Source organism: Eumetopias jubatus, unplaced genomic scaffold (assembly GCF_037043125.1).
Source record: "Eumetopias jubatus isolate StellerSeaLion01/CBP00866 unplaced genomic scaffold, mEumJub1_p1.0 scaffold_9, whole genome shotgun sequence".
Classification (NCBI taxonomy): domain Eukaryota; kingdom Metazoa; phylum Chordata; class Mammalia; order Carnivora; family Otariidae; genus Eumetopias; species Eumetopias jubatus.
The window spans coordinates 132,316,328-132,336,134 of record NW_028274815.1 but is presented as its reverse complement, the minus strand read 5'-3'; the positions used below and the strand labels follow the sequence as shown (position 1 = coordinate 132,336,134).

The 19,807-nt window shown below is 44.4% G+C and overlaps 1 protein-coding gene across 6 annotated transcripts in view; it reads left to right on the top strand.

The window, feature by feature from the left end:
- Positions 1-18,923, top strand: part of ZNF217 (zinc finger protein 217) — a 36,543-nt gene extending 17,620 nt beyond the window's left edge. For 5 of the 6 annotated variants that reach the window (XM_088026803.1, XM_088026805.1, XM_088026806.1 and 2 more), the window contains 5 exons: positions 7,167-8,938; positions 12,348-12,464; positions 13,215-14,630; positions 16,116-16,247; positions 18,720-18,923. In XM_088026803.1, the coding sequence (XP_087882929.1) occupies positions 7,546-8,938; positions 12,348-12,464; positions 13,215-14,630; positions 16,116-16,225 (3,036 nt within the window). In that variant the 5' untranslated portion in view covers positions 7,167-7,545 and the 3' untranslated portion in view covers positions 16,226-16,247; positions 18,720-18,923. Of the gene's footprint in view, positions 1-3,440; positions 4,045-7,166; positions 8,939-12,347; positions 12,465-13,214; positions 14,631-16,115; positions 16,248-18,719 lie in introns of those variants that run through there. The other variant, XM_088026807.1, reaches the window with a different exon arrangement.
- The last annotated feature ends 884 nt before the right edge of the window (positions 18,924-19,807 follow it).

Below are 19,807 nucleotides of genomic sequence, written 5' to 3'. Positions count from 1 at the left end.
AGGTTGCTGGGGATGACTTATTTTAAATGGTTCATTGCTAATTTCCTATTTGAGTTGAACCCCGTAGCAGTATGTTTAGTAAATGAATTGGAAAGTTGAAGCCAAAGTTCTGAACAATAGCTATATATTTTCAAGCTTCAGAATTGTACAGTAGGAACGAGAAATCTGAGACTGTTGTATAAGCTGAGGAGTATTCCACTAGAATAAAATCAGTGTAATGAGATTTTAATTGAAACGACTACATTTGGAATATACAGAACTGTTTTCAAGTTACTGAGGTGTTACGAATAAAAACCTGGAAGGTGTTTACAGAACAGCTACTGAGCAGAAATTAAAGAAATCCCAATCACATTAAATGCTCTAAATAGTGAAAGGTTTAGTTACAGCATGTAAACTAAACTTGAGGCTGTGGAGGAGCCTCGATTTGTACATCCCATCTCCAGATTGGGGGGGAGGGGTGCTAACCAGTTTAAATGCACGTGGAAGAAAGAAGGAATTACACACAAAGACAGCAGGAAATTTCTGAAATTCGGGAGAGGGAATCTTGATCGTTATTAACTGAACGGCCTTCTCTTGAGGGGCGGTGGAAAAACTTCTCAAGTGTTGGCTTTTAGGAAAAAGGTGATTGGGATTATTTTTCTCCAACCAAGAATAGAGTTAGGCAAATTTATAGTGGCCTGTGGGGCACAGGATTTTGAATTGAGACCACGAGGGCAGATAGAAATCTGGTTTTGAGGAAGTGGGACAGGGACCATCCTTTCCCAAAATCTGCTGTTCATGATGAGCAAGCTCAATTCTTGTATAAAGCTATCTTCCAAATAAATAGTGGGGCGGCCCCTGGCAGCCTGCTGCACCACAAACTGCCCTTTTATGCTTAACATTGGAATGCTCATTAACGACTTTACATTTGAACATTTGTTGACTGACTGTTCTTAACGTCCCCATTACTTCCTGCCCAGGGTAGCTACATAACTGAGTTACTGGAAATTAGGGGCCAGTTTGGTAATTTTATGATAAAGTTGAGAAATAAAATTACTAAACCTGAAGAGACAGCTGGGTAAGTTAAATTGAGAGAATTAGTTTAAATTCCTCAGCTTTTGTTCTTTAAGCTTTACCTATGTTGTTTTTGACCTCCACATTCCTTCACTTCGTACTGAGGAGCCACAACCCTGGAGTCAGATGCCAGTTTTGTAATGGCTTCGTTAGGGTTTTGTGTTTTGTTGTTCATTAGTTTCTAGCGTGTCAGGAAACCTCTTGGATTTAAAATGCAGTTCTGTGGACTGGAGATTGAGAGTCTAGATCTCTTTTGTTCTTGTATCAGCATTAGGAGAACTACATGTTTTTATTTTTCCTACCTGTGTCAAATCAGGATAACCTCAAAACAGGTCAGTTAGACCAGAAGAAGTGTTTTGGGGTTTTTAAAAGCTGCGGATAAGCTTTGTTTTCAGTTGAGTCTGTAAGTCTCCTCAACAGCGATTATATGGATGAATTGAAAGGAGAGTTTTTTCCCTTAATTTTGAAAGCAAACAGGTGACTTAAAAGAGCCAGACATACAACTTGAATATTTACTCAACAGAGATAGGGAGGGGAATATTTAAATGTTGCTAAAGAAAGAGCTCATGCCCTAAAAGGCAGTGCCCATGTTTATATTTAATCTGGTTAGTTAAATGGGGTATAATTAAGAACACTCACCATTGGGCTGTGTGGAAAAAGAGTTGTAGGTGTGTTAGGGTAGTGGTGTAGTAGGATGGTTATAGTTGTCTAGATACACACTTATCTGTGTGTGTGTGTGCACGCGCACGCATACACAGGGTGTTTTCCTTGTGGAGAGCAAAAGAATACAGGGAAAGAGAAGAGTTTACTGTTTTAGTTTGTTGAAATCCCTCTTTTTGGTGCAGTTAGTCCTGTCTGAAATCTTTTTAGAGTATTAAAGGTAGTACTGGTTAAGTAGCAGTAACCTCACAGATAGCCATGCTTAATCTTGCTTAATGAAAATTCTTTTTTTATTCATTTCCCTTAGAGTTCTCTTTTTCCGGTCAGGATGGAATTTTTTAAAAGCCAGTTTACAGACCACAGTATCTGTTAATATTGATAATACCGAAACTAAAACTAATATGTGGTGCTTCAAGTTCACATTAAGATCTTTTAACTGACCTTAATAGATTTGGCATGAATCAGGCAGAGTTTTTAATCATGACACTCAGATATACTAATATGATTAATTTTTTTTTTTTTACAGTACTTTGGTCTCTAATCATATTTAGGACTGAGCTCTAAGTTTCAAGAAAATGAGACTATGCTATAGGGTCTCTCCCCAAGCTTTGCCTTTCAATAATCATTTGCTTTTGGATAGTTTAGATTGTGATGTTGAGTGTAAACTTCTGAATATTTTAATCTTTTTCTTTCACTTAACTTTTCAACATCTTTCCACAGCTATATTAGGAAAGTTGGGTTGACCATTTAGCTCATGGGTGTGACCTTGGTGATTTCCTTGAAATAGGGTTGGAGGATTTAAAGTTACAGGTTTGGATTGCACTGTGGCTTTCTATGTGCAGTTCTCTTCACTTGTTGGATTAAGACAAAAAAAAAAAACCCAAACCGGTATGTGTGACCTACAGAAGGAACATTTATAGAAAAACTGTAAGTTTCCTGACCAGATCTTGGAGATAATTTTGCTGTTTAAAGGGTACAAATGAATTGGCCAGGGACCAGCAGTTTGTGTGGGTTAAATATTTTAATTATCATTTATTTGGACGCTTAGGTGATTCGGAGGGAAAAAGATTTGTAGGAATACAGCAAATGACTTGGTCATAAATGGAATTTTTATGTGTTTTTGACAGTTTTTGAGGACTTTGAATTCCTTTTACTCCATGAGAGGGTAATAAAATATTCTGTATCAAAACATGTGAGCTAACCTGTCCAGCTGAAGTAGAGACTGTGCTGTCTCTAAAGGTTAACAAACAGCGTGAGTACATTTAGATGTAAAGAACTGTTCCCAAGTGACAGCAGTTGTCCGCAAGGTGGCATTTACTTCTAATTTGTTGTGCTTAAACATAAATTATTGTGTTTTTCATTAAGGATTGTATAATGTGTAATAGTTGATAATTTCAAAATCTAGTAGCAGAAGCCTTACTCACAAACGAGTATCTCCTTTTTTTTTTAAAGATTTTATTTATTTATTTGAGAGAGAGAGAATGAGAGATAGAAAGCACGAGAGGGAAGAGGGTCAGAGGGAGAAGCAGACTCCCTGCTGAGCAGGAAGCCGGATGTGGGACTCGATCCCGGGGCTCCAGGATCATGACCTGAGCTGAAGGCAGGCGCTTAACCAACTGAGCCACCCAGGCGCCCTCCAACGAGTATCTGCTTTATTTATTTATTTATTTTTTTTAAAGATTTTATTTATTTGAGAGAGAGAATGAGAGATAGCAGGAGAGGGAAGAGGGTCAGAGGGAGAAGCAGACTCCCCGCTGAGCAGGGAGCCCGATGTGGGACTCGATCCCAGGACTCCAGGATCATGACCTGAGCCGAAGGCAGTGGCTTAACCAACTGAGCCACCCAGGTGCCCACGAGTATCTGCTTTAAAACAACAACAGTAACAGGAGACATGACCTAAAGAACATTAGACTTCTCTTTCAGGCAGTGATGGCAATATGGTTCCTACTTTCTTTTCAAAGATCATCTTGTAAATTTTTTTTTTTTTAAGTCTCCGTTTAAGTGATCACGATACCAAGTCAGCCCTAGTATTCTTCCAGAATATGAGGTTACACTGGATATTGCCTCAGGTGCCTTGAGTAAAGGTTTAGGAGCATTTTTTTTAAATATTGAAAAACATTTTTGCCACCTGCCTTTCAGGAGGGTGTTCCGAAGGCTCACTTTTCTGCAAACTAAAAGCATTTAGATTGTAGGGGTTGGATTATGATCTCCCCCTCCTTCCTCCTCCAGGTCTTCGTGAAGACAGACAACTTCCTCTGCTCACAGTGTCTTGTGCTGCTGCTGGCTTCTGCGTGCTCCCCCTGGAGACGCCGAAGGTTCGGGGAAGGCTGGGTGGGTGCTCGCCTCCCTCGCCTGCAGTGGTTGCTATTAACACTAATTAGATTAGAATGTCTATTTTTTTTTTTTTTTTTGGTAAGTTTTGTTAGTATTAAAGTCTTTGTTATTGCAATCACTCTAAAAGATTTTAGATTTTGTTAGCAGATTGGTTTTAAGTGATGTAGGTAATTGGTTTATAGGTTAAGGAAGTGTTTAGTCTGCATTCAGTTTCTAAGTCAGGGGTTGAAGGGGTTTGCTATCAGAGATTCCCAGCTTATCCATTTCTGTTCTGGTGGGTCTGTAAGGGGAGTAGTTTTAAATCCAAATGATAACAGTTTTGCTTGTGCTCAACTTTGTGGAGTGATTAAATATGATTCATTATTTTTTATTACACCCTTGAAACTGTAGAGAATGGTATAGCAGATGGCAGCCATAGGGAGCCGTGTAGAAGGTCTGATGAACCTTCGAGTTAATTTTAATATCAGATGAGTTATGGTTGGTGACTGTGGCCAGAGATGTGCAATATTGACTCTGTACCTGTGCTGACAATGTAGTGTTTGTTCATTTAGCCACTAGGTGTTTATTGAGGGCCTGCCCCTGTGCCAGAGACCCCTTCTAGACGGGAGGGGATAGCAGCGAACAAGGGTCTCTCCTCCTAGGATCTTACTTCAAAGGAATGGCCCAGGGTTTTCCTATCTTGAGTGAGTAGTAAGGATGGCTATGACCCAACGTAGTCTAGTGCTCAGGACAGCTGGGCACAGTTAATGACTATATCAGGATCTGTGCCAGAAGCTTCCGTTGAGGGAGAAGTGCTTCAGTTTTGCCTGGGAGGGTCTTCTTCCCCATCTGACCATACGAGGAGACTCGCTGGCCCAGGACCTCCTTCCCCTCGTCTCCAGGCCTCCATCCTTCAGCAAAACTGAAGCTCTTCTATGTTTGTTTGTTTTTTTTTTTTTTTTTGCACTGTACCTCCTTTACTAATCCTTCAGGTCTTATGTTAGAAGCTGATGATGACTTCCCTTGACCCACATATTTGAACATTTCAGAGATAAAAATTGAAACAACTATTTCTCAAAGTCAGGCATTTCCAATTATATGTCATTACCCTGGGTGGGAAATAAATAACAGGGACGTACCCACATCATGTTTCTTATTCAGAGACTGAGTTTATGATTGGTGTCTTTTTGGGAAAGATTATCTGTAGAAAACTGGAGTTCCCCCAAATTTAAAATATCATAGAGTAGTAAAATTTCTTTAAAAAAAGAAAAAAAAGCAGAAGATAATGTTGATGTCTGACATGGAGGACTAACTTTGATTTTGGCAAATTAGGGCATTAAAAAAAAAAAAAACTTTACTGCTCCCTAATGCCACTCTTTCATTTTTTAAAAAGCTGTTTTGCAACCAAAAAATAGAAAGGGCCTCAAATAGAGGACAGCCTTTATTCAAATTGAAATTTATCTCTGTACTTGGTGGAGAACTCATTGAGCTGTTTCTGTTTTTCATATAGCTGTCAGCAGGTGAAAATGTGCTGGTCAACTTCGTGGTGTTTTCAAATACCATTTAATATCTTGATTTAAGATAGCATTAAAAATTCTTTTGAATAAGTCTATCCATAAATGTAGACCTACCCCCCAGAACCACAGAAATTTGGAACTCTTGAGGATGATCCTGTCATTTAGCCATCTCCATCAAGTAGATGAAGATGGGGTATGTGGTGGTGACAGCTTGAAGGTTGTGACTTAGCCAGAACTAGAACTCAGGTCACTGGGGTGTTCTGTTATTTCCCACCAAGCTGGTAGCCAGCTCCAGTGGTTTATCCTCCATTGTGATGACAACAAAAGACTCAGAAATTAAGATAAAGCACTTTAGTACGTTCTTTCTTTACCCTAATCTTTGATCTGCAGTCTTATTTAGAAAAGCCTGATGTTAAAGATCTGGTTTATTCAAAACTAAAGATAGCAAGGGGCATGAGAATTTTCTTTTATTATGAGTGTAAAGAAGGGGAAGAAATGTTTCCTTGTCTTCTCTGAGCCTAGAGGCCCTTGCTCTTTGAGGAAGTGGAGAGAAGAAAGTAAAGCTGAAGGTGGTGGGAGTATTTTGCAAGTCTTTCTGTTTTGTTGGGGAGAATGAACAGACCTCGGTTAAAGTAGTTGAGACTATTGAAAACCAATTCTGTGCTTGCCAGAAAGGTGGGGGGTATTGGGTTTTTGGAGCTTAATTCTCCTTCAAGAGTGAAAATTAGCTTCCGAATCTGAGCCTGCAGAGCTAAATAAAGTAATAGTCCATTTTTCACCTGGCCAATGCATAATGTGAAAGGTGGGTTAAAAATGGGAGGACCCATTTTCTGATTGAAGACTGAGCCTTGTTGAACGGGTTGTGTGGAGGATTTTAAAGTGTATATTCACAAAGTAGCTTTGTGTATATGTATTTGCTTATTTATTGTGCAGACAAGGAAGCCCAACCCTGAGGCTTGTTGAAGCAGAAAGTTGTTACAAGCAAACTGGGATTTGGGCAGTGGGTTGAGGGTTACAATATCCTGTGAGCCAAAATGATGAAGGTTTCTCTTGGCCAAGATGAGCATCATTCTGAAGTGTTCTGTAGTTTTTGAATGTGGATTTTATGAAAGGTTCCTGTTTTTTGTGTGTGTATGTTATTGGCCAATGCATGTGTAAAGCTTTGAGGGTGCATTTAGGCATTTGTGTTTCTCGACTGTATATAAGACAGTTTGAAGTTAAGTGCTGTAATTGTCATTTTTTACAGTTGGTATAGTCTCTAGATTTGTAGAAACTGTTTATAAGGATACACATGTGCATTGTAGTGTTGGCATTTAAAATATATTCCGCTGAATTTAACAGTTTCTGCCCTGAATCTTTACATTTTAGATGTAAATCATTAAAGGACCACGTGTTACGTTTCTTAACTGGATGAAAATCTAGTGATTTGATAAGTGTACTGATTGGATAAAATGCTAATGATTTAATTAACGAGCATGTTGAACAGGATGCCCTGTGCTAGTTAAGGGAGAAGCAGATGAGCTAGGCTACAGGCAGACCAGCTGTGAATCGTCCACGCCAGGCTTCTCCCTGGCTGCAGCTAACCATTTCTATATTTTGTTTTGTTTTTTTTCCCCCCTCTAGGTTTTGGAAATCCCTTGTCTCCAGGTTGCTGGGATTGACTTCTTGCTCAATTGAATCACTCACTCACTCAATGGAGACAAAGAGAATTAATGCTTTGTGCTGACTCATATTTGAATCAAAGCATTGGGGAGTCTGTCTGCCTTGTTTGTGGAAAGAACCAGTGAGAAGCTCTGTCACCGAGCTTCCTTCGACTTCAGAAGATAAGAAGCTCCAGGAATATATACTTTCTTTTGAACTTTTCTAACAAATATTTGTTCTAGTTTTAAGTGCAGGGCTGCTGGGGGTGTGAGTGACAAGTCTTACAAGTGGCCTTATCCCAATTCCAGAAATTCCTCCACCGGATTCTTATTTTATATACAATCCCAAAGTGCCAGGAAACATGCCAACTCAATCCCTGTTGGTGTATATGGATGGACCAGAAGTTATTGGCAATCCCCTTGGCACCCAGATGGAGCTAGATGATGCCGTGTCAATAAAAGGGACCACCGCTGTTCCTTTCAGAGCAACACAAGAGAAAAACATCATCCAAATAGAAGGATATATGCCCTTGGACTGCATGTTTTGCAATCAGACCTTCACACATTCAGAAGATCTTAATAAACATGTCCTAATGCAACATCGGCCTATTCTCTGTGAACCAGCAGTTTTGCGTGTTGAAGCGGAGTATCTTAGTCCTCTTGATAAAAGTCAAGTGAGAACAGAGCCTCCAAAGGACAAGAATTGCAAGGAAAATGAAGAATTTAGCTGTGAAGTATGTGGGCAGACATTCAGAGTGGCTTTCGACGTCGAGATCCACATGAAGAAACATAAGGACTCTTTCACCTATGGGTGTAACGTGTGCGGAAGAAGATTCAAGGAGCCCTGGTTTCTTAAAAATCACATGCGGACGCACACTGGCAAATCCGGGGCCAAGAGCAAACTGCAGCAAGGCTCGGAGAGCCCGGCAACAATCAACGAGGTGGTACAGGAGCATGCCGCTGAGAGCATCTCCTCTCCTTACAAAATCTGCATGGTTTGTGGCTTCCTCTTTCCTAATAAGGAAAGTCTCATCGATCACAGGAAGATGCACACCAAAGAATCTGCTTCCGGTGCCAGTAGTACACAAACAGACTCTCAGCAGGGGGGAATGCCATCTCCGGGGGAAGAGTTCTTGCAGTTTTTAAACTTGAGACCCACCTCTCACCCCGAAACCGGCAAGAAGCCCACAAAATGGATACCTCAGCTCGATCCATTCACCACCTACCAGGCTTGGCAGCTGGCTACCAAAGGAAAAGTCGCCGTGTGCCGAGAAGTGAAGGAACAGCCGGGCCAAGAAGGAAGTACCGACAATGATGATTCGTGTTCTGAAAAAGAGGAGCTTGTCGAAATTTGGAACGCTGGTAAGAGCCATTCCGAAGGTTCTGGAAAGTCCAAGACAAGTAAAAGCAGTTGTGCAGGCCTCGCACAAGATAAAGAGAAGCCCAGACCCTCCAGTGGTGAAGTGCCTTCCGTGGAAGCGGACCCAAAGTTGTCCAGCAACAAAGAGAAACCGACGCATTGCTCGGAATGTGGCAAAGCCTTCCGCACCTACCACCAGCTGGTCCTGCACTCGCGAGTGCACAAGAAGGACCGGAGGGCCGATGCCGAGTCGCCAACCATGTCAGTTGATGGAAGGCAGCCTAGGACGTGTTCTCCAGACCTCACCGCCACCCTGGATGAGAATGGAGCCGTAGATCGCGAAGCTGGTTCTGAGGATGGATCTGAGGACGGACTTGCGGAAGGGCTCCAGTTGGGTAAGCCTCTCCTCCATGTGCGCTGTCCTTACTCCGTCCCCATCCCAGAAATGAGGGTTGGCGAGCTGGGGCAGAGTCCAGGCTCTTGTGGTGCCAACCTGTCGTAAGTCACTTCACCTCTCAGGGCCTTGGTTCTTCTCAAGGCTTTTTCCAGTTCTGAAAATTCTGTTGTTTTATCTTTTGCTCAGGGAGGACACACATCATCTTCACTTGCGCATCAGTCTGAGGCGGTGGTTCTGACCTGGGGCATTTTTGCCCCCCGTGGAATCTGGTAGTGTCTAGAGATATTTTGGGGTGTCACAGCCGTGTTGGTGTGTGGCTGGCACCCAGTGCGGGGAGGCCAGGGATGCTGCTGAACATCCCACTTGCCGTGTGCAGGGCGGCCCCGCAGCTGGTGATTATGTGGCCCAGGGTCAGTGGTGTCAGGGTTGAGAGACCCTGGGCTTTGCTTCAGGGGTTCTGGCATACCTGAGCTTCTCTCTAAAAACAGGTTGTCCTTACATGCAACCGACTTCCCTGTCCTCCGAGACCCAGCTCTCATGCGCTTACTCTGGCTGGTGTTCTAAGTCACAAAAGGTACCGGGAATGATTGTAGGCCAGAGCAAGGGTATCTTTAGAGAAACTGTTTGGTGCTACCTGGTACCCAGTCCTGTCTGGTGGGCGAGTGTTCATTAACAGCTCAGAGACTAAGACCATTTCTCTGTAAAATAAAGGGAATGTGAACACACCAAAGATGGTTTAACGGAATCTCAAATGCTCAGATTTTTCTTGAACTAAGGGCTTCTTAGAGGAAACGGGGGTCATCGCTGAAGGCTTAGGGACCTCTTACTTCTTGAAGCCCAATGGGCATTATCCAAGACAGGATCCCACCTGTGGTTCAGGTCTTGCCCATCTGTACTTAAACCAGAGCTGCTGCTTCTGTCTGTTTAATAATGTTTTGTTTGAGTAAGGGATTTTGCTGCTTGAAATTCGACAGTTAAAAGAACCCCTGGCATCTTCAACAACTGAATGGTGGGAACATGAATTAGTCTTAGAGGGACGTTATCATTCACAAAAGTAGTCTTTGGTTTAAGCAGATGCTGCTACCTTCTTTGACTAACTTGATGGTATGTGGCTGGCTTGTGAGAACTCGTGTGAGACCCAAGATGAGTTTGACTGGATGATACACTGGATGCTTCACGCTCCAAACCAGTGTCAGGTTCTTTTTGCCATCACAAGATGGATTGAGAACAGTAGTGTTCATACTGAGGATTTAGGATGTTTTGAGTTTCAGGGGACACAGGAAACCTAGCACTTAGGATACCACAGTCTTCAGAAATCTAGAAAATACCATTATGGTGTCTTCATGACATCATAAAAAAGGCCTTGAACACAGAGACCTGTCTTCAGAGTGGTTCCTAGTAGTGTCATTCCTCTTCAGGGGCATGTAGTAATGGGGAGATGGTTGGATCCTCGAGCTGCCCCATTGCCCTGAAAGAAATGAGATCGCTGGTCGCATTCTGCCAGTAGGTGGTGTGGGCGAAAGAACCTGGTAGAAATCTTGGTTGTCAGGCGGATAGAATGCCTGGTGGTAGCTGGGAGCGCCACGACTTGCCTTTAGTCTGGTTCTGCCACTGCATTATTCTGTGGCTGATTACGTGTTGCTTAACCTTTCTTCGCCCTGATTTCTCTGTTTGCAAAATTGGTTCATCGACCCTTGTCTTCCACCTCCCAAGGATAATTTCAACAGCCTCTTGATAAAAAGTTGGCAGTCCTTTCAGAAACTATAAATCAGAGGTGATGCCAAAGGAGCAGGAACCAGGTATATGTGGACATTTCACGTCCTTTGTGTTAAAACAGACCCATTTCATAACTTTTTGGATATGATGCAACATACCATAAATCCTGACACATACTTGGGAGTAGGAAATTGCAGTAAGGTTCAAACTCAGCTCATTGGGTATGATTGTAAGACAAAGCTGGGCCTTCTGTATTTAGAGAATTGATTTTCCTAAGTTTATATTATGATGTGGTGGTCTAGATTTTGGCTTTCTTGAGATTGACTTTTCGAAAGGCAAAGTAAATGTTTTGTTTTGGGGTTTGTTCAACTTTATAGTATGTTTAATAGTGGTTTTTCACGTGATTGTGTTTTTAAGTCTTCACGGCCAGTGGTGGCCTCTGCTGTTTTACGGCAGAGGTGCTCAGTGGTGCATACCTTTTCCCCAGGGGGTTGGGGGCCGGGGTCATGCGGTCCCCTCCTCTTGTCCTGGAGGCTGCCCGCAGCGGGGCCCGTAAGCTGCTTTTTAAAATCGTAAACTAGATCTATGTAATCTAAAATACAAAATTGGGAAGAAGCAGGGAAAAGAGGCCTTTTTAGTTGGAGTTAACAGTTTTCAAGGCAAAAGAGCCAGTTTAGTTAGGCTCAGTTTTAAGAGGTGACCCCACCTCCTTGACCTCACTGCAGTGTAGGGAGTACAGTCTTCAGTAAGAGGAGGTTTATCCAGAACTTTAGCGCTCATTTTTACGGGTGTTAAATTTTTTTTTTTTTTTTTTTTTTTGGCAGGCAGCGGGGAGCGGGTATCTTAACTGTAGCAATGTACTCGTCTTTTGGAGGGCTGGTGTTTAGGTATAATCATCCTTTAATTAATGTCCGCAGTGGGCCTTTACTCTGTTGCAACCCAGATACACTGTCCTGGTCGTTGCAGAGATTGAAGTATATGGTTTAGCCCATTGTCATTTGGGGACAGATTGATGTCAGCTGTATTTTTGGCCACGTGAGCGCTTGTGAATGATACAATTTGCTTTCCAGAATGTGCTGAATTTTGACAAACTTTCTTAGGTGTTTGACCCAATGCTGAAACCTTTTATTTTCCTTAAAGATTAAGTGGTGCTTGCTACCCTCTAGTGGTAGCTGGCCCAATTTTAAGATACACTTCTTTTCCCTGGTGGTTGGGGAAGCTGGCAATTTCTATTGGCTCAGTTTTCTAAATCAGTTATTCTGAAGAAGCTGGTTATTCTAGCCCGTGTCTGTAGGTCCAGCTTCAGTCTGCCAGATCCTGCTTGTTGCAGACATGTTGGGAGAACAGAAAGTTGCCCATGCATGTCAGTCTGTTAAATGATCTTTCCTGTGATTGAGGCAAAGGAAGAACTGAATCCGGGACACCAAATTCTGCTGTACTCAGAAAACAAAAACAAAACCAAGAAACAGCACGCATGTTATAAAAAGCTTCCAAAACTTCAGACAGTCTCAAAATAGCATTTGGTGTGTTCCTGTCCTTTCTGGTATACCCCAACACTTAATATAAAAATTATTTTATGCTTTCCAAAAAAAAAAAAAAAACAAAACCGTTTCCATCAAGAATTCTTAGCTTGTCTTAACTCGTGTACCTGAGCTGTCTTCTTACAGAAATATTTTTTGTTTCTGCTTAAGATAAAAATGATGATGGAGGAAAAATAAAGCATCTTACGTCCTCAAGAGAATGTAGTTATTGTGGGAAGTTTTTCCGTTCAAATTATTACCTCAATATTCATCTCAGAACGCATACAGGTAAGGAACTTCCTAGATTTTTAAAATTCTTGTTAGCTCAAAGAATTACAGTGTAGCTTTGTGTCTTGACTTCTTTTATATTGTTGTTCAAATATTCTGTTAGGCCCTTGTAGTAGTTGAAGAGTAAGTGTGTGGTGTGTTGATGGTAGCTGTCATTTTAGGTCTGTTAGTGTTCTTGTAACTTGAACTGTTCCTGTTTCAAAGTTTGTTTCTTGTTTAGTTTCTGACTACTGTTGCATCTTATTATGTTTTTTCATGCCACAGCTTTTTTTTGTATTAACTGTTATGATTTAGAAGGCAACAAGAATATATTTAGTATTTTCTTTAGATTGTAGAAGTGGCTGTGACCTAATAATGGTTTAGGAGGCTGGGTGGACTTGAACTGCCTCTCTCCTACTCAACTAGCTGTGCGTGCAACCTTGGGCAAGTCATTATACCTTTCTGTGCCCCAGTGTTCCTGTAAAAGCAGGATAATGATACTCTTCTGTTCCATAGAGCTATTATGAAGGTTAAATAAGTTTAAAATGTGCTTTTTTTTTTTAAAGACATGTGTTCACATTTTCAAATATTCAGTATAATAAGGGTGATAAAGCGAGCAACTTGTGAAAAATCCTGGATATGCAGATTCGTAGAGAGAAAAGGGAAAAGGAAAGACCCTGTATTTTCTCCTGGCAGATAATTTTAGCTTCCAAAGATCTATTTAGATGTTTTTCATGAACTTGTGTGACACAGTGACATTTCTCATTTTAGGTGAAAAACCATACAAATGTGAATTCTGTGACTATGCTGCGGCACAGAAGACATCTCTGCGGTATCACCTGGAGAGGCATCACAAGGACAAGCAGATCGATATTGCCGCCGAAGTCAAGACGGATGGGAAAAACCAGGAGACCGAAGATGCACTACTAGCCGCCGACGGTGCGCAAACCAAAAATTTGAAAAGATGTTTTGATGGTGCCAAAGATGTTAAAGGCAGCCCACCTTCAAAGCCACTTAAGGGGATGGCCTCTACCTTTCAGAATGTTCTGGGCAGCACTGTCCAATCACCAGTACACAGAGATACTCAGGATTTCAATAAAAATGCAACTGATGCCAGTACTGATAAAATGGGCAAAGCTCCTGCCCCCGCGGGTTTGGACGTGTTCCCGAAGAGAGCGCCAGGTGACCCTCAGCCCCCCGAGCCCGCACGTAGGCCAGAGGCGGGGGTCCCTGCGCGCGCGGACAGCAGTGCGGCCCACGGTGCTGACGGCGGCCCCAGGGAGGAGCAGGTGGGGACGGCGGCCGACGGCAAGCACAGGGCCAGCGGGGACTGTCAGGAGAAACCGCTGAACCTGTCCCTCGGGGCGCTTCACGGCTGCCCCGCCATTTCTCTGAGCAAGAGTTTAATCCCAGGGATCACCTGCCCATTTTGTACCTTCAAGACCTTTTATCCGGAGGTTTTGATGATGCACCAGAGACTGGAGCATAAATACAACCCCGACATCCACAAAAACTGCAGAAGCAAGTCGGTGCTGCGCAGCCGGCGCACCGGCTGCCCGCCCGCGCTGCTGGGGAAGGACGTGCCCCCGCTGGCCCACTTCCCCAAGCCCCGGGCCAGGCCCGCGCCGCCCGCCAAGGCCGCGCCCGCCGACCGCGACCGCGGGAAGCCGGGCCCCGCCGCGCCCGCCAGGCCCCCGCCGTCCCCGGGGCTCGACCCCAGCACTTTAGCGCCCAGCAACCTGAAGGCGCCGCGGGCGCCGCACCAGCACCAGCAGCCGCCGCCGCAGCTCGGGGGCGCTCAGGGGGTCGCCCGGCCAACGCAGGCCGAGCCCGCCAACCCGGAGAGGGGCCGGAGGCCCGAGGCCAAGCCCCGGGGGCCCGCCGCCGCCCCCGCCCCGCCCGGTGCCGCCAACGGCTGTGCGGAGCGCCCCTGGGCGCCGCGGGGCCGCGACCCCCCGAGCGGCCGCCCCGCAGAGCCCGGAGAGCCGCTGCCCAAGCGGCCGCGGCCCGACGCCGAGCCGCCGGCGCCCGCCTTCCGCCGGGCCTTCGAGCTGCCCAAGTACCACGTGGTGCGCGGCCTGCAGTCGCTGCTGCCGGCCGAGTGCGTGTGCCCGCCGCCCGCCGCGCTGCCGCCCAAGCCCCGCGCCGCGCCCGCGCCGCTCTTCGCCTGCGGGCCCGCCGCCGACGGTGAGGCCTGGGGGAGGGGTGGACAGACCCCGGGCCTGGGGGGCGGCGGGCGGCGGATCCTGGGGGCTGGCTTTCCGGTGTCCCCTGAGCCCTGTGCCTCCCTCACTGTCCAAGGCCGGCGTCCCGTGCACGTCCAGTCCGGGGTTGGTGCTGGGGCTCGGTCCCCGCTCCCCACGGCGCAGTCCTTCGGAGCCGGACCTCGGCTTCTGTCCCTTTGCCATGTACGCGGCTGGCAGAGTTCCCGCTAGCAGGTGGCACCTCACAGTGAACACCCACCCCACACACCCCCGAGCTCGGGCCCTCCACCCAAGCAGGAACAGAAAGTATAAGAACCCCAGTGAACAGCAGTCTTTTGAACAGTTTTGATGCTAGGATTCTGGACTCATGCTGCCCAGTTTTTAGCCTTCGTTAAACATTAAGCGCGTTTTAAAAGGGACGCCCTTTTCCCCAAATGGGTAAATTGTTAAAAGTCGTAGATTTACTTTGGAGTTCTCCCCGTGGAAATGTTTTCAAAACCCTGCTTCCTCCTGGCCGCGTTCCGTTAGAGGTGTGTGGTGCGTACCTGTGCATGTAGAGAGGTAGGTCAGAGTGTCCTGGAGACCTTGTTCCACTTGGCAAACTTGATTAAACCACTTCCTTTGTCGGATGGAAGTCCTGCTGGTTTGTGCAGCTCCAAAGAGAAATCCATTTGAAACCTCTCAGTTTGTATTAACTTCAAATTACGGGTTCTGTGTAGTGACAACACTCTTACCCAGGATAGCTGGATGCCATTTGATCTGGTATGGATAGCAAATTAAAGAAGTTTTTTTTTCACACACTCCAGTGAATTTCATAAAAATTGTGATGAAATATTAATTTTTGTAGCCTTTTGATCAAAACTGTCTATCTTTCTCCCTATCAGCTCTTAAAATGGACAGGAGTCAAAACTTTGCCTTAACTTGAAGAGTCTGGGCTCTGTGTTGCAAGCAAAATCCTTTTTAATTTTTTAAAGATTTTATTTTTAAGTAATCTCTGCACCCAGCGTGGTGCTGCTCAGACTCGTAGCCCCAAGATTGAGAGTGGCACACTCCACCAACTGAGCCAGCCAGGCACCCTGTAAAATCCTTTTTTAAAATCATTTTTTCTCCTTCCCCACAGTTTTGGTTTCTGATGCATATAAGTTTAAAATATTTTATGCTACCATTTTTTGGCTTTTTTTTTTTTTTTCTGTGCCTAAACCTTGGATCTTGACTTTTTAGTTCTTACTAAGGACACCATAGTACTTAGATCTATTTTAGCTTTAATGACTTGAAGTTTTGTACTAGCAAATATCCTCAGGGCACTTAAAAACGTTTCAGTTGTAACTTTGCAACATGCATGCAGCTGGTGTATTTTGATCCCATTACGAGTCAGGAATGGTGAAAATTGACCTCTGACAACCCACCTAACACCTTCCCAGTTGTTGAACTTAATTCTAAACATCTTTTCACATTTTTTTCTGAACAGGAAAAAGACCTGTGTCGTACCAACACTTGTCTAGCAGCATGCTACAAAAGAGAAACTATGAGAATTTTATTGGAAATGCACATTATCGACCAAATGACAAAAAAACTTGATTTCCTATTTTGTCTAAGAAAGGTGAGTGTATGTGATGTATTGATTTTACTTAATTGGCGCCTGGGTGGCTCAGTCGTTAAGCGTCTGCCTTCCGCTCAGGTTATGATCCCAGGGTCCTGGGATCGAGTCCCACATCGGGCTCGCTGCTCAGTGGGGAGTTCGGTTCTCCCTCTCCCACTGCCCCTGCTTGTGTTCCCTCTCTCGCTCTGTCTCTCTCTGTCAAATAAAATCTTAAAAAGAAAATAAACCATCTAACTTATCCTGTAGAATATAAAGTAAAATTACTTTTATTTATTTATTTACAAGATTTATTTATTTTAGAGCACGAGAGCACAGCCGGGGGTGGGGGGGGAGGTGCACAGAGGGAGAGGGAGAGAGGGCTCCATCTCAAGACTCTGAGATCACAGCCTGATCTGAAACCGAGTCGGGATGCTTAACGGGCTGTACCACTCAGGCGCCCTTAATTTTAAAGTGTTTTTAAAATATTTTATTTATTTATTTATTTGAGAGAGAGAATGAGATAGAGAGAGCACATGAGAGGGGGGAGGATCAGAGGGAGAAGCAGACTCCCTGCTGAGCAGGGAGTCCGATGTGGGACTCGATCCCGGGACTCCAGGATCATGACCTGAGCCGAAGGCAGTCGCTTAACCAACTGAGCCACCCAGGCGCCCTGATTTTAAAGTGTTTTAAAACTTTGAGTTCTCAGGGTCTGTGGATATCAGTGATGATGATCATAGTAATAATGGTAATAGCAACTGGAATTTACTACGCATTTATTTTGTGCTCTGCCTTGAAGTGTTTTATAATCATGACCTCACTTAAGCCTTCCCACAGCAGGGGGCATCAGGCCAGGGATTAGCAAACTGCCCTCCACCTGTTCTTGTTTCTAAAGTTTTCCTGGCACACAGCCATGTCCATTCCTTTCTGTATTGTTGATGGCTTCTTCTGTGCCACATTAGCAGTGCTGGGTAGTTGTGACAGGGAGTGCAGGGCCTGTAAAGCTGAAAATATTTACACTCTGGCCCTTTATAGAAAATGTTTGCTGACCCCTGGGTTAGGAGGCCCTGGGTGTGCTTTACAGATGAGGGTACCAAGTCTTGGAGTGTGTAACTTGCCCAGTGCTTAACTCTGGTTCTGTCCTAGGTCTGCAGGAACCAAAGCCTGTGACCTCCTCCCCCCCAGCCCTCCTATTAAAGAGCTTGTTCAAAGCCTCTGTGCATCCTTATCTGTGGGGTGAGGGGAGTGGGTCAGGAGCAAGTAGTTGCGTTTGGTCTTGGTGGTTCCCATGGCAGATGTATATAACTGTAGATACCCAGAAACTGCAGTATTGTCATAGTTGCACGCATAGTAATTTAGTTAATTCCAAGCTTGGCCAGTTGCCTAAGAGTTACTCTAGGCCTCCTTTACCGATACATTGAATGAAAAGATTGGAGCTTATGGACAGATTTGCGTTCTCTCGCAGAAGCCCTGGTCCTGTCACGTGACCGCCATCTAGACTCCTGGTCCAGGGCAGAGTTTCTCCCTCCTGTTTTCAGGGGGACACGCGTGGGGCCCATCAGCCTCATGCGGGTCTGCACTCCTCTTTCCCCTCAGATAGTGAAAGTAGAATGAGAGTCAAGTGTTGTCACAGGAATGGGATTAAGTTCACTCTCTGTTAAAACAAAAACGAATAATGTATGGATTACAAGGAACAGATCCTTCGTCACCGATTTCCCGTACTCGATGGCACAGTCGGTCAGTGACAGCAAATGTGCACTGTCCCGTTGGCCAGGCCTGTCCTCTCTGTAACCTCTGAGCTTCTCTGCTTGTACTTCCCTCTGCCTGGAACATCTTTCCTGCATCTTGTATGTCAGATCACCTCTCCCTGATACTCCAGGACCAGCTCACACATCATTCCTGTAAAATGTTTGCCAGGAACTAGGGACTTCTCCATTGTGCTCCCTGTGCAGGTGTGATTCATCCCCATCACCTCCCCACCCCCCTTACCTGTGTGTCCAACTTCACTGTTAGCTGAGCTTGAGAGGACACTCCTGTGTTCCCTTGCCTGCCTAGCCCACTGCTGGGAATATCACTGATCCAGCTTGTTAAATGTTGGCTGAGCAAATAGTGTTAGAAACTTTCAGTTTCTCGTCAGTGACAGTTGCCTTTGCCAGACTCCGTGTAACTGGTAGGAATTCTGAATCTCGGTAAAATCATCTTCACTAAATCACTGTTCAGTATATAGTGAGGTGTCTCTGAGGTGCCAGTGTGAAGAGTCCTGATATTTTCATGGCAACGTGTTTTTTTTAAGTAAAGATTTTATTTTTAAGTAACCTCTACACGTGCTCCACCCATTGAGCCAGCCAGGCGCCCCTTCGATGCAACATTTGAGTTTAAGTGGAACTCATTGCAGTTCTAGATCTCCTTAGTTCTGTTGGTTGCACTTTTCTGTTACAGATTTTCTAAGCTGTTTTCAGTTTTATCTTCATGGCTTCTCAACCTTTGTTTCTGTAGGTCTTGATGGCTGTGTGTACTGTCCGTGAATGGAGTTCGTCCATCCTTTGAGAAAGCAGACGGTGGAAGCCCGTGAAATATAAGCTGTGACCGTGCCGTGCATGTAACACACCAGGAACACTACGGTTTTGTGACGTTGTTCTGTTAACTTTTGTACCAAATAGCAATAAAAACTATAGTTGCAACAGTTGGGTTGTACACAAATGGAGACTGGAAATCTCTATTTTGTCCCTGAATCATATTTTTTTTAGAATCGACCAAATAAGAAGAGTCTTTTGCCTACTTGAGCGCTGCTGGAAAGAAACCATCTGGGTTGGGGGGGGTGGGGTGGGGAGAAAGTCTATGATGCTTGCACCTCAGGTAACTCTGTACATAATTGTAAGTTCTAAACCTGCTTGTTTGGATACTGTGCGTTTCTCTTTTTCTCTAATGTAGCTCACCACTTTGAGCAGTTTCCTGCTATTTGTGCTCTTTCGTTTAAAATGTATGTTTTTTTTTTTTTTTAATTCTCAATGATTTGTATTATGTTAAATCCTCCTCAGTCTATTGTCTTAACAAAATTGTTAACGGAAGTATTGACCCTCTATGACTATGTGCTGCATGTACTGAGGTCAGCCATTCTGAGTTCGGTGCCCTTTTATTGCAAATTTCATTTTGTCAACCAAGGGAGTGTCCAGATCCGTGACCCCTTCCCGGAAACAGTGCTGTGGATTGTGGGGTTTTTAAGTGTGTGTGTTTACAGAAAGCATGTCCTCTGTGGAGCCGCCACATGTCCGGTAAACATACCAAATCGTAGGTGGGGTCCCTTGCATTTACTTTCTATCAAATTAAGCATTTTTGTTGGAAAATTCAGGTTGTTTGGCTTTCACTGAAATTAGTAGGTAAAAAGAAATGCTGAATTATACATGTGAATGACACATATTGGAAGCAATTTTAAAAAGGACATGAACGTCTTTGGGTAAATTTTAGGTTTGTATCTGGAAGTCTTGGTGTGCCTGGCATTTGGGTTAACTGTGGACATTCTGAGTTAATTATAGACACATTGATTCTGAAGAAGGAACTGCAGGCTGAGCCTTCTGGTTATGGGG